Genomic DNA, 14,141 nt, shown 5'->3' on the forward strand with positions numbered 1-14,141 from the left:
GGGAATTCTCTCGGATCAGCCATGGCATCCCCGGATGAATCGGTCAGGGATGGACTGCATCCAGGACAGAAGCATTCTTCCCACCTACCATACGCTGGATGTCCACCCATTCTGCGGTCATGTCCAATGAGGCACCGTAGCCAAGCATTGCACTTCCTCCCAGCCGTCCTTTGCATGTATTAGTTTGTCTTCGCCACATTTACGAGCTGGGTAGATCCGCGTGAGGCCTATCTTCCTCCGCCGCCCCGTTTATCTCGGCCAGCGCCCGGCGCGGCGGCGGCGGCCGACACCGCTCCAGACCCGTCTCGCCGATCAGGCCGTGAATGAGCGGCGGATCAGCCTCCGTTAGCGGCCGGCCGCCGCATCTGCGCCACTGTCGCGCCCGCGCCGCAGACGCCGCGCGACAGGTGCCGGCCCGGTCCGGTCCGTCTCTCGCCGTGTTAACGCAGCGCTGGTCCGGCTGGCCTGGCTGCGGCGCCGACCCGCCCCGAAACAGTCCCGGTGCTGTGCAGCGGTCCGAAGCAGGTGCAGTTTCGACGTTCTGACGCTGTGATGCAGTCGCGGCGCGGTGATGCAGTCCCGGTGCCGTGATGCAGTCGCGGTGCCGTAATGCAGTTCGGACGCTGTGATGAAGGCTCGGTACTGTAATGCAGTTGTAATGCAGTCAAACGCTAGAGTGGTTCCGACGTTCTGACGCTGGGATGCAGTCCCGGCGCTGTGATGCAGTCCCGATGCTGTGATGCAGTCCCGGCACCGTGGTGCAGTCCCGGCGCTGTGATGCAGTCGCGGCGCTGTAATGCGGTCCCGGCGCTGTAATGAAGGCTCGGTGAAGGCTCGGTACTGTAATGCAGTCAAACGCTACAGCGGTTCCGACGTTCTGACGCTGGGATGCAGAACCGGCGCTGTGGTGCAGTCGTGGTGCTGTGATGCAGTCCCGGTGCTGTCATGTAGTCCCGGTGCTGTCATGCAGTCCGGGCGCTGTGATGAAGGCTCGGTACTGTAATGCAGTCAAACGCTAGGGCGGTTCGGACGTTCTGACGCTGTGATGCAGTCCCGGCGCTGTGATGCAGTCCCGGTGCTGTGATGCAGTCCCAGTACTGTGCAGGCTCACATATACGGCCCGGGGATGCGTGCAGGGCCGCCGACGCTGAGTGCCTGTAAATTATTCATCGCTGGCGCTTCCTTCAATTTTGGGCTGTTCCACATGGCTACCGGCTGCCTCTTGGGAATAATCACGGTTCAGTCACGGTACACTGATGCAGAAAAGAATACGGAGAAATCAGCGAGCTTATCAGATCCTTGCTTTGCCCATGTTCCGCATGAGAATCTCCAAATCATTGGGCTTCCAAATTCCTTGCTTCACCGGTGATTGATAAGCCAGGCTGTCTTACGCTGACCAGTGTCGTCACCTCGTATGTGGTCTAAACACTTGTCCAAAAGAAGGTAATGACCAGCAATGGACTGTCATTGAGCCGCTATCCATCGCCAATGCATTTCTGTCGTGCCAGACCGGTGTGCTGATCAGTTCTGGTTTGCAATCAGCCACGCCCCGCGTTTGGCGGCCTCATGTCACGACTTGGTCGGGTCGAGTTTGACTGCCGAGGGGCGGCGTTCCCCAGCCCCCTGCGGCGGCGGCGCTGGCGGCTCCGGCGCGTCGCCCCATTGTTAGTTACTCGGTCACCGTCGGCTACCACTTGTCCTGAACTGTCTCGTTTCGGCGCTGACGGATGTCATTTGATCACTGGGTCACGCCGTTTGAAACGTGGCTAAACTGACTGGTCTTCTGTCTGTCGCTCTTCGGTCCCCAAACCTCCACTTGCTGATCTGCGCACGACTGGGACCTGGGGCTAAACGGGCGGACTTTCCAGCCAATCACGGAACCTACCCCACACGCCACGCGCTCCGGCTCTCTTTGAGGCGACGTTGCGTCGCTAAAAGCCCAGCAGAGTGTCCCGGATGCGAGTCGGAGCGGCACCCGCTGGCGGCGCTCTAATTAGCCTGCAGAATCGCACGCTCCTTCCGCGTGAGACGGGAAGGCCGGTCGCCGACCGGCACCACCTCCCCGAGCCGCTCGCGTCGGGAGGAGGCGGCGATGAATTCGTAAGGGGCCCGCCGCCGGCACGGCCCGGCACGGCGCGTCGGTGGCGCGTGCCGCGGAGGGGCACCCGCTGTCGACGCACGCGCCGCCGACGGCCGTGTCACCGGCCCAAGGTCGTGCCGCTGCTCCAGGCGGCGCCCGGCTGATGGCGCGCGCGACTTCGGAGTGGAAGGGCATGCCAAGTCGACAGACGTGATGAGGTTCTGGAAGGATGGCAGAGTGATGTCGGGACGGCCCATTTCCGAGGCCTGAAGTTTCGGCGGCGGATCCGCACGCACGGCCTCACGTTCAGTCGTGGGGTGGAAACGTAAAAGCTGATGGGAGCTGTTTCTGGCGGTGCCATCCACGAGAAGGACTGCTACCTTCGTTCTGTTTCGGCCTGTGTAGTGGGCTCGATCCTGTCCACGGCTATTTGTCGTGCAGGTGGTGTGCTATCTGGAATTGGCCTCGGCCCGGAACGTGGCTAGGTGGCGCACTTTGTTGGTGGTGAGCGGCTCGTCTTCAGCAGTGAGCATGTTGGGTAGTGTTCCCTTTCTGTCGCGACGAATGTCGCAACTCAAGCCAGCGTGCTCCTTCCTTTCAGCTTCGAACAAGGCGGACTATGGACTGGAGGACCTGCAGAATCTGAACGTCAAGGACCGCTTCTCGGTGTTCGAGCGCACCAATGAGGACGACCAGGAGAAGGGCCTGGCCTCAGTTGAGGTCAAGCGCTCGCAGAGCATCCTCAACAAAATGAAGAGGTACGCCCCGAATAACCGGTACTGCAGTTATGCAATACCATACCATCTGTATGGCATTTTGCTCAATTATGCCCGCGATGGGGGAGCCGCACTCTCGTGTTTGGTTCATCATATTCGTTCCTCCGATTACGATGAACCGATGTTTCATTTCGTGTATGTATCGTGTCAGAGATGCTTCTTACTGGTTTTACTGAGTTTGTTCTGAGTTTCTGGTACTGCTCTCTAAATTGACCTGCCGAAGTTTGTCCCCCACGCGTTGCTACGCGTCCCGATCTACAACCCCCGTCCGGCGCAATACCAGCGCCGCAGTTCCGCCTGGCGGCGGCCGCGGCAGCACTAGTGACGTGCCCGACCACCAGGTTCCAGGAGCGTGACTCGGCGCGGGACGCGGACTCGGCCTCCGGCGACGAGTCGGCGGACTCTGGCGACGAGCATCGGCGCGACCCGGACCTGGTGCGCTCCACCAGCAAGACACGGCGCGAGCGGCCCATCAGCTTCTCCGGCCTGGGAGACGTGAAGAGCCGGTTCGAGGGCGGCCGCCGCGAGCCCACGCCCGACGACAAGGGCGAGCAGACCAAGCTGCGCGGCATGATCTGCGGCGTGAGTGTGGCGGCCGCCGCGCCGGCATGTCCGTCTCGGTGCTGTGTCGACTGACCCGCGGCGCGCTGGGAGGTGTGTGGCAGGGCGGGGCCGGGTCACTGAGTACACGCCCGTGAAGCGGCCGCTCTGCTCAGTGAGTGGATGTGGGGGCGGCACATCGACGTGGGACACGGCGTCCCTCTTAATTCATTCGAGATGGTGGTGTGACCATTGGCGACGCCATGGTCCCATCATGAAGCTCTCAGAACCCTGTGCATGTTTTGCATTTCCGTTTGGTTGCCGCGTCGTCCGGTGCGCGTGGCTTTGTAGCTCGTGTGCGGCTGCATGCATGCGCCAGCCCGCGCCGGCCGAGTGCCGGGCGTCGAGCGCGCCTGAGCGGCCGCCCCTGCCCGTAGGCGCGCGAACACAAGCTGGCTTACGAGGAGGCCCTGAGGGAGCAGGAGGCCCAGGCCGAGAGCCGACGCTCTCTGGAGGACCCGAGCCTCGTCGTCCAGGTAGTAGAGTAGCGTCGGGTGCCGCATGACCCACACTCGGTAGACCAGGCTCGCAGGTGTCGCATGGTTGTACGGTGGCGGTGCTGGACCCTCTAAAAGGTCACGGTAGCGGGCACTCGCCCCTATCCGCCGTACTGCTCACTGAGGAGGTGGCGGCAGTCTTCGTAATATCTGTACAGCGGGCTCCAGAGCAGGTGCACTACGGCCCACATGCGCGAGTCTCATGCGGGGCCGGTGGTGCCGTTCCGTGCAGAAGGCGCGCAGGATACTTCAACGGCCTGAGCCGTGGTTCGGTGCCTCACCCCAATATTGCGCGCGACACCTCGCCTCATTGGCCAGTGTGGTGACCCCGCTGTAACAGCACAGCGTCCTGGAAGCCAGACGCGCTGTAGCTGCAGCAGAGGAGGCTTCTTGGGACGAGCCTTGCTGTAGAGCATCGCTGTGTGGAACCTCATTGACATTTCATGACAGGGACTCTTATGATGCTCTTCCGTCGTCGCTAATAACGATACTTCTTAAACGTGTGACGTGGCGCCTCCTGAGGCGGGTGCGGCGCCGGTGCGTGTTATCGCACTGCGTCGTACCACCAGCAGACTAACATAGACGTACTCAGCTGACGCCATGCACGCCGGGTGGGTCTTCAGCTGTGGTGCCCATGTAACACGTGACGGTGCTGGGCTGTCTGTCTGCAGAACTCTTGTGAGTACTTGCTGCCAGTGCTTATTCAGTGGTGTTGGTTTGTTTGTTGTTGCGTTCTGTTCTCACGCCGTTCATTAGTCATTGGGCGTTCGTAGATGTTTATCTACAGTTAAAAACCTGCTTCAAGCTGATATATATATATATATATATATATATATATATATATATATATATATATATACCATCTTCACACAACTCTCTCTCGTGTATTGCTGGCCGAGGATGGCTTATTTTCCACTCCGTGTAATTGATTTTGAATCCCACCCTGTATCATAGCATCGAATGCTTTGGCGACTATAAGAACTGTGCTTGTCTTCGGCTCGTCCACAACTCGGCTGCGCGCTGCGTTAGTCGCTCCTCGTAAGCGCCTGTCCAGCTGACAGCGCTCGAGTGGAGCGCTCTCGCCCTCGCTGACCTCGGTGTCCGGACCGACCGCCAGGGTAACCTGCGGGCCTCATACGAGCGGGCGGTGCAGGAGTCCGGCTCGCCGCGGCCGGCGGCGGCGCGCGACCACGAGGCCGTGACGCGCCGCAGGGCGGCCGACATGGCGTCCCGCTTCGAGCGCGGCGACGTGGCGTCCGCGGAGACCGACGCCGACGCCGACGCGCCGGCCGTCAACGAGAACGGTACGGACGGCGGCGGCGGCGCCAGCGCCAAGCCGGCGGCTGCACAGCGACACGCAGGGCTCGGCCAGGGTGTGCGCGCAGAACTGCGAGGTGGCGGTTAGTCACTAAGCCCACACGGACGCGGTTAATAAGCTTCAAATCTGGAGTGGGCAGGCACGGTCGACGTCATCGTAACCGGCCCGCGCTATCTAAAGCTGCGTTATCGGTGCCCGTCTACCCCGTCGTCTTGAGGCTCAGACCCTGCACAGCTGCCGTTGAGTGAGTAGCGCTTCGTGTCGTCCTGTGCTCCGCGGGCTGCCTGCGGCGTCACCTGACCGGCCGTGGTCTGGCGTGACTGTCCCGGCCCCGGCTGACACGCCCCGCTCCACCTCGCTGCAGGCGGCAGTCACAACGGCCACTCGCTGGCCCACGACCAGAGCTCGGCGGCAGGAGAGTCAGCCCTCGCCAGCCTGTCGTCGGACGCCGGCGGCAGCGAGCTCGCCAGGGTAAGTGTGCAGCGACCGCCCTCCGTCGCTGTGCCGCCCGGCCGGCAGCAGCCCGCGCAGCCGCCGGCCCCGCCGCCAACGCACGCGGCCGCTGTCAACTGAGACGTCCTGGTGTCGTCCGCCGGCGCGGACACTTGCTGGTGACGGGAGAGTGCGTGCAGTGGAAGCCTCCTGTGTATTGTCTCCGTGTCAATAAGATTCCGCGTTATGAACTTGCGACATGGTTTCTTTTGCACACTCTGTGCGCCCTCGCCTGGTGCAGAGATGGCGACGGTGCGTTCGAGGCATGCCGAGAAGTAGGCGGTGGCGGCTGCAGCTTAGGACGTCGCTCAGGCGTGCTCCTCGCCGATAATCCTGACATCGCCCACCGCGTGGTAGCCACCCGCTGCTGCCGGCCCGGGTAGCGGCCACCTGTCCACCCGCTGGTACCGTCCCCATGGTGGCCACCTGCCCTTCCGCTGGTACTGTCCGGGTGGCGGCCACCTGTCCACCCGCTGGTACCGTCCTGGTGGCGGCCACCTGTCCACCCGCTGGTACCGCCCCGGTGGTGGCCACCTGCCCACCCGCTGTCCGGCGTCAGCTGGCCCTGGCGCCTTGCAGAACTCCCCGCAGTGTTGGGCCAAGAGGCCCGGCCGGCGCGGCGACGTCGTGGCGCCCAACTCGGCCATCTCCAGTCGGTTCCAGTTCTTCGAGGGTCTACGGCAGGGCGAGCCGCGGCGCGCCCGCTCGTTCAGGGCCACCCCGCCGCGCGCGCACAACGCCAAGGTGCTGACCGGCAGCCACCTCACCGGCGGCGGCGCCGGCTCACTCCTGTCGCTCGCTCGTGGCGTTTTTTTCTGACTGCGGCCGTTTTTGCCGCGGCACCCTCTCCGCACACACTTCTGGCCTTTCTGACCGCGAAGCACTTGTTTGCTGTCCGCTGCGTGAAGTTTTGGAGTGCTGTAGTGTTGGTACTTTTATGGTTTCGCCCTCTTGGTCGTGTGGTAAGTTGGCTAGATGCATTCCTCTCGCTAGCTGCCTTTCACAGAGGCTCCAGAAGACACCTCGTCTGCCTTTTTGTAGTCTATCGCTAGTGTCTGTCCCCTCGATGCATGGAGGTAACTGGCCTTTGCGACTCTCCAGCAAGCTAATAACCCAACGAGCACTGTCAAATTTGTGACCGCTTCACTCCCGTTGGATGAAACACGTGTATATAGAGAGCCATCCAAAATCAGCCGCGCAGTTCTGTGCAGTGAGTGTCAAGTGGGGCGTGTACCGAAGCGTGCCATAGACTTGCCGCTCCTTAGCAGAGGCCTATCCTGCCACTGGCAGAACCGCTGTGCTATCAGCATTATATCAGCTGCTGCGATTAGCGGGCCGCTAAGCCTCCGATAGCGCCGCCGTTTCTGGTACTGTGGGCGCGGTGCACCAGGACTGCCGGTCTGTCGTGTACACCGGCCCGCGGCCTGGCCGGTCGGCCGGCGGACCGCGTCACCTGCGCTGACCGCTGACCTGTGCTGACCGCTGACCACAGACCTGTGCTGACCACTGGCCTCTGTTGACCGCTTCACCTGCGCTGACCGCTGACCTGTACTGACCGCTGACCACAGACCTGTGCTGACCACTGGCCTCTGTTGACCGCTTCACCTGCGCTGACCGCTGACCTGTAACGACCGCTGACCACAGACCTGTGCTGACCACTGACCTCTGTTGACCGCTTATCTGTGTTGACCTGTGCTGACCGCTGACTTGTGCTGACCGCTTATCTGTGTTGACCTGTGCTGACCGCTGACCTGTGTTGACCTGTGCTGACCGCTGACCTGTGCTGACCGCTGACCTGTACTGACGCTGATCTGTGCTGACCGCTGATCTGTGTTGACCTGTGCTGATCGCTGACCTGTGCTGACCACTGACCTCTGTTGACCGCTAATCTGTGTTGACCTGTGCTGACCGCTGACCTGTACGGACGCAGGGGGACTCGCCGGACGGTCAGGCCGTCATGGAGGCCCCGGTCGCCGACCCGGAGCTGCTGCACAGCGACACCACCAAACGCATGCTGAGGCAAGTTCAAGCAGATGGAGCAGAGCACCGGCAACACAGACGAAGGTATGTCGAGCTGGGGTTGGCTCTGTCGAGGGACTCGCATGAGTCTGACAGCGCTTTTGAGGGTTAGCACAGATAATCTGGGTTTTTAGATGCATCTGTAGTGTAAAACGAAACAAGAATATGATAATTCGCACTGCTTGCTATTGTTACTGGTGTTGTTATGGCCTGTCATGACTATTCTGTTTTCAATGCGTTAAGATCGCTTCTCGGTTGGTTGTACCGTGTCAGTACCATTTGAAACGACAGCCAGCCTCCTGTTCTCAACGCAGCTAAGGAAAACGAAGTCAAAACAGTTCAGGAGCGTGTCCAGGCTTTCATGGGCCTGCAGAACAAAAAGAAAAGAGTCGCTCCAAAGCCGGCCAGAGATACGAAAAAGCCTTTTGAACCTGGTAGATCAATTCACATACGGTTCCTCTAGTTTGCTTGGCTCTGTTTAGTTGGTCAGTGTATCCTTCGCCCGCACCCGCTTGGAGAGTAAGCATGCTTATGCAGCTGAAGGTATGGCCCCCACTATCTGAACCTGATTTGCGGTGCCCTGAATGTTACGCGTCGCTTGTTACAGTTCTGTGGCTTGTGAGATCGGTCCACTCAGCGAAATGCAAGTGTCTCAAACTTGCCGTATGCTTGATTTCTACCGTGGGCATTGATTGTAAAAGCCTCGCGGCACCATAAGCAGGAAGATACTTCTAAATGCATGGCGTATTTGGTCGTGCTTCCTGGCATCGCCCTCGCATGCCGTGATTCTGTTCACTTCTGATTGGTTGGTCGCACATGTGACGTCACAGAGCTGAGCCTGAATCGCGAGAAGGCGCACGGTAACGCTCGTCAGATCCGTCCAAGTTCCGAACAGATGGAGGAAGATGCGCACAAGGAAGACCTGCCGGACGGTGAGGCTTCTAAAGACACTGCAGCCCAGCCGATAAAAGCCGTGGTCGTCCCACAGCAATCTCACATGCATGCGATTTGGTATCAGTTTGGCTTGGCACTTTCTCACCGGTGACGTTACTGGTCAATGTGAAAGCACTCTAAATAAAGCTGATTTTGCGGGAATGTCTCTCGTCGTTTTCCATAAAAAACGGATTTCATGGGTTGAATTTGTGTGTACCGTGTTTGTGCGAATGGCTGATGTTTACGTGACGGGGAGCAGACTGTTTTCGTGCACGTGTAGCCATGAAGGCCAAACCGCGTGCTCTTCTCGACCGCCGCTGCCGGCCGCGCACGAGCGTGACAGTGTTGTGCGCGGCGCAGGCCCGCGCCCGCTCAAGTCGTTTCCGCCACCGCCGGAGGAGCCGGCCGAGCCAGAGGAACGCGGCTGAGGACAGCGAGGAGGGAGCCGGAGGACCCCGACATCATCCCGTGCCAGTCACAAGGTGCCCGACGAGTTTCTCAACAAGGTGAGATAGCGTCTGTAGTTAGGAATTTCGGAGGGGGGGGGGGGGGGGAAGCCACCTCGCAGGCGGGTGGGTCGGCCGCAACAGAGGTTGTGGTCGCGAAGAATGCGTTACATGCAGGCATGCAGGAATATAGGTACGTGACCAGTGGAATGTGGGGTTGTACGCGATCTCCGCTTTCTTTTGGAAATCATGGCAGCTATTGATGATATATGTCGTTGTGTTGGGCTTACCCGTAAGACGATCAAAGCCGACGCACTCTAATTCTGAGCTCGCGTCAATGCCCGAGTCAGTCGCCGCGGCGACGCCCGTACCCCTAATCTCCCCCCCCCCCCCTGTTCCGTAAGGCCGCCCTGATCTCCCTCCCGCCGGCAGCGCACGGACCAGGCTCGCTCGCTGCGGGACAAGTTCGAGAGCTGGGGCCCGCCGGCCGGCCGCGACGACAAGTTCACCGTGGAGGACGATTGTCGGCCCAGTCTCGAGATCACGCGCAGTCTGCGCGCCAAGTTTGAGTCGCTGAACGAGCCGCAGAAGCCGGCTGAGAAGACGCAGCACCGGGCCAGCCGCTTCATCGTGAGTGGTCGCCGGCGCCAGCAGGCGGGCGGGTGGGTCACACGCGGGAGACAGCCCTCCGTCTGTGTCACCGGTGTTTTGGCAGTGACATGCGCCTCTTGTACTCGCTGCTTCCTCGCTTTTGTGGTGTGTTTCCGTGCCTTTGGCTGAGCGGCGGTCCTCCCCGACATGTGGCGGCCTGATGGGCTGCGGAGTCAGGCTGGGGATAGGCGTGGGACAAACCGGAGCAGACCTGCCCCCCCCCCCCCACACACACATTACCGCGGGCAGGCTGATGATAGTCAGTCATGGGAATACTGGCACCGGTGCGAATTTCAAGCATGTGGCGGGCGGCGGGCATTCCAAGGGGCTGATCGATGTACAACGACAGCGGCCGCGGACGGCGATCTCCTGATCTGACTGGCCTGATCTGGCTGTGGCCACTCGCCAACCGACTGTGTCCGAACCGCGCCACCCGTCGTCGTGCCTAGCGAACCGATCCGTGCTCCCCTGGTCTTGAAAAGCCATCCAAATGCACGTTAGCGAATCCTTCCAAATCGTGAAGATCTGCTGCTCGCTACAAAGCCAGGACAGAGACTGACGTGGCAGAGGCTAGGTGCGGGTGCTGGCTCGTCGGACGGTGCCGGGTTTGCAGTCGGTTGCAGTCGTGCCGGGGCTGTAGTCGCTCAGTCGGACGGTGCCGGGGTTGCAGGCGGCCGGCGCCGCTGCGTGCTGGGCTTTGCGCTGTATTGCCTGGCACTGATCGTCACCTGAGGAGCAGCGGGCCGGGCCGCCAGCGGTCAGCCCTGTGGGGCGTCACCCGGCCTGGGCGTCAGCTTCCCACGTGACGTGCTCTAGTCGTGTGTGTCGGTGTGCTCTGTGTCATTCCAGAAAGCCCCGTGGACCGGAGTCGCCACTGGATTAGCGATTAATAGGCGTTTACTAATACGCCTGCTCGTCTCACAGCTGTACAGTGCGGTGGCTAACCGTAGGTGGCGGTAGCAGGACGGGACTGTCTAACGCTTGAAATAATCCACGCCGCCGTGTGTAAATTGCTATATAGACGCGTGCAGTTAAAATGATATGCGGTATGATTGGTATTAACCGTAACAATATCGTGGTTGTGTTTGGAGTGTTGTAGTGACCGGCGCTTTGGGTCTTGCGATGACTAAGCGCGATACAATTGTAACCGACGCCAGGTCAGTCTCATATTTGATAAAAACACCATTTTGCACAACTCGCTCCCAGCATTCCACCCTGAGTTTTCAAGTATTTTCTTCCCAAGAGCTGTCATGCAGACTGTCTGAAATGACTCTGAAGTGTCACGTCAAACAAGTATACCGCACTTCTGTAGGGCTGACGTTGAGGCCAGCACGTTGCAAAAAGTTACAGAATAAAGAGCTAATGTTAGCAAACAAAAAGTCGTCGGGACAAAATACCGTACGGTCTATCTACGTATATATATATATATATATATATATATATATATATATATATATATATATATATATATATATATATATATATATATATATCAACTTATTTATTTAAAACAATATTCTGTGTGAATAACTGCAAACTATTCAGATAGTTGTATAATTAGTGTTCAAGATGTGTCCTAAGAGTTGTGATTGATTCGCCATTTATATCCTTCGTTCAAACCTTCGCTTCGACGGACGACCCTGACCCGGCTTGCAGTGGCGCGAGCGCCCCCTGCCGGCGCCCCTCCGCTGGGCTGACCCGGTCTGTTGGCCCCCCAGTGAACGCCGCACGCCGCTCCCGCGCGGCCGCCGCCGCAGCGCGCCCCACCGGCGTCCGCTCCGACTGTTGGACGCGCCGCCAGGGCGCGCTGGGCGTAGATGACGGGATGTCGGACGGCGCTTGGCGTGGGACCAAACTGTGCAGACGCGGACGCTGCGAGTGTTGTTCGAGTGTTGTGTGTCGTTGTGTGGAAGCGAGACGGTTAAACATGTTCATGGTTGTTGCGCGCTACGATAAGCCGCTAATATCGCTGCGCCTCTCTTCGCGTTCGCGCTTTCTGGCACTTTCGCAACTGGACACAGCGCCATCTGTAAATGCGTGCCTTTCTAATACAACATATCTGCACATTCCTTGCACTCTCGACAGCTTTCTGACAACTGCACGACAGATTTCCAGACAGACGGGGACGGGTAACAGACAAGTAAGTTGTTTCTGAGCGCGCCTCCCGCATGCTCTAACCCTTCACCCGACACCTGTAGCCGTAGCCCTCAGCTTGTTTCAGACTGGTGACACGTGACCGTACCGCCGAGTACGCACGTGGTCACGTGACGCGCGGGCCGGTGGCATGAGCTCGAGGCCCATCCGCCCTGTTGGCTCTGACTCAGCTGTTAGCTAACTACGGTACTAGAATTGCCTGCGCTTTCCTGTTGGGCATTTTCAGGTGCGAACGTTCCGTATCGGCGGCTTGCAGCTGAGACGAGCGTTGTGTTCTGCGTTCGTGTGGGTCGTTCTGTCTGCTGGGTGTATCAGGTGTGGTTGTGTCCCCGGTGTTTCAAAACCAAGTGCGTTTTGAGATTCTTGCTGTGCCGTTTGCAAGAACTTTTTTGTTCAATTTGAATCCACCCTCGCCCTTGTGTTCCTGCCGCTTGCGCCCGAGTTGGCGTTCAGCTTCGCGGCTTGATAACCCGTAGCGATACCTGTCATGGTCTTCCCACTTCTTATCAAGAGTGACGTTATTCCCCGCGCCTTTAGTCCGCCCGAGCCCGAATGTCGTTCAGTGATTCGGTGCGACTTCATACCATATATCACATATGATATACATATATCTCTATCTTTCTATATATAATATAACATTCATATATATATATATATATATATATATATATTATTGGTATATATTGTTATTAATATGTATGCATTAAATATGTTGTATATATATATATATATATATATATATATATATATATATGTACAATAATTTCTATATCCGCGCACATTCCTTCCCCGGGAGGGGGTCCTCTGGAAGTCACCTATTTCCCCCTGCAGCTACATCCGTCCCCTCTTCCGTGCATTAGTTGTCAGACCCCACGAGACGTCTCACGTTCTACCCTCGTGACTTCTGGCGCTGACACCCGGCGGCGTCCCCAGATGGAGCCGAATCAGGCGGCTGAGATGTGCGACGCCTGCAACAAACGCGTCTACGCCATGGAGCGGCTCGAGGTCGACAAGCGAATCCTGCACAAGAACTGCTTCCGCTGTTCAAAGTGCAACTGCGTGCTGAGGTAGGGCCGGCGGTGGCGGTGGCATGTACGGATGTAATGCTGGGTTTGGAGCGCCGCGCGGGCGCGTGGTGGATCGCGACTTTATGAGGGACTCAGTTGAGACACGTCTCTATAACAAAGTACGCCGCAAGTTGTGTGCGAAGTGCGCAGGACGAACGAACGGGCGCTGACGCAAGTCAGTGCGGTATGCGTGACATATAATGGCGCGGTTCATACGGTGCGCGCGAAATTTCTGGCGCGCTTTGTCGTCTTCAGGGGCAGTAGTTGGAGCACTGGGCTTTGGTTTGCTGACCGCGTCTGTCCTCATTTCAGAATGGACACCTACACATTTAATGCAGGGAAACTATTTTGCACGCCGCACTTCAAGCAGATGTTCAAGACCAAGGGCAACTACGACGAGGGCTTCGGCCTCGAGTCGCGGACGAAGCACTGGAGCAGCAGCACACGGACCACTCGGCCAGCAACGGCACCAATGGCGCCGCACCGCGGCCGGGCAACGCACCAGCCGAGACGAACGGCGGCAGCCCCGAGCCGCGTGACGCGGACGATAACCTGGAGCCGCCGCAGGAGGAGGAGGAGGAGGGGAGGAGCGGGAGCGGGAGGAGCAGGAGGAGGAGGACGAGGTCATCCTCGCCCGCGACGAGGCCGAGCCGACCGCGGACGTGTTTCAAAAGGTGTACGAGTCGACGGTGGCGGAGAACATGTGATGAGCGACGACGAGCGATCATTTATCCATGCCCGGGTGGATGGCCCGCGCCGACGGCCCCTTTCCGCCTGCGCCGACGCCGCGTGAGAGACTCTGTAGACAACGCTTGCGTTATTTTTTTCTGAGCTGGTGGGCGACGCTCGTCTGGTGCGCGCTTGGACGCCTAGTTTTACTGCGGAGTCGCCGCCGCCGCCGCCGCCGCCGCGTGAGTGCCGAGTCCAAGCCGGACGATCGGGAGAGACGGCGGTGCGGCACTGTGATGATTGTCGCCCGCTGGCCGGCGGGCCACCCGCCTGCTATGAACCGTCGCCGGCGCCCCTGCTATAGTCGCAGTGCCCGCTTCGCCGTTTTAGTTTCGTAGAGAAATTTTATCCGTCTCGCACTTTGTATTTTGTTATTTTA

At 59.1% G+C, this 14,141-nt stretch overlaps 2 protein-coding genes across 2 annotated transcripts in view; both read left to right on the plus strand.

Annotated features, from left to right (window-relative positions):
* Positions 1–7,780, plus strand: part of LOC119101956 (uncharacterized) — a gene marked incomplete at its 3' end in the record, with an annotated part of 44,091 nt that extends 36,311 nt beyond the window's left edge. Inside the window, exons 15-20 of the mRNA XM_037225351.1 lie at positions 2,682–2,838; positions 3,198–3,438; positions 3,834–3,932; positions 5,071–5,257; positions 5,636–5,742; positions 7,694–7,780. Coding sequence (XP_037081246.1) covers positions 2,682–2,838; positions 3,198–3,438; positions 3,834–3,932; positions 5,071–5,257; positions 5,636–5,742; positions 7,694–7,780 — 878 coding nt within the window. The remainder of the gene's footprint in view (positions 1–2,681; positions 2,839–3,197; positions 3,439–3,833; positions 3,933–5,070; positions 5,258–5,635; positions 5,743–7,693) is intronic.
* Positions 7,781–9,186: 1,406 nt separating this feature from the next.
* LOC119101957 (LIM domain and actin-binding protein 1-like) lies at positions 9,187–13,826 on the plus strand. Its single transcript, XM_037225352.1, has 4 exons — positions 9,187–9,221; positions 9,594–9,791; positions 12,900–13,033; positions 13,346–13,826. Exons 3-4 carry the CDS (start codon positions 12,900–12,902, stop codon positions 13,824–13,826), a joined length of 615 nt encoding a protein of 204 aa, XP_037081247.1. The 5' UTR covers positions 9,187–9,221; positions 9,594–9,791.
* Positions 13,827–14,141: the final 315 nt, after the last annotated feature.

The sequence above is a fragment of the Pollicipes pollicipes genome, unplaced genomic scaffold (genome assembly GCF_011947565.3).
Source record: "Pollicipes pollicipes isolate AB1234 unplaced genomic scaffold, Ppol_2.1 Scaffold_5110;HRSCAF=6035_pilon_pilon_pilon, whole genome shotgun sequence".
In the NCBI taxonomy this organism is placed as follows: domain Eukaryota; kingdom Metazoa; phylum Arthropoda; class Thecostraca; order Pollicipedomorpha; family Pollicipedidae; genus Pollicipes; species Pollicipes pollicipes.

Coding starts and splice junctions, on each gene's coding strand:
- LOC119101957 (XM_037225352.1), top strand. CDS start 12,900: ATGGAGCCGAATCAGGCGGCTGAGATGTGCGACGCCTGCAACAAACGC. Junction 13,034..13,345: donor AAGTGCAACTGCGTGCTGAG/GTAGGGCCGGCG, acceptor TCCTCATTTCAG/AATGGACACCTACACATTTA.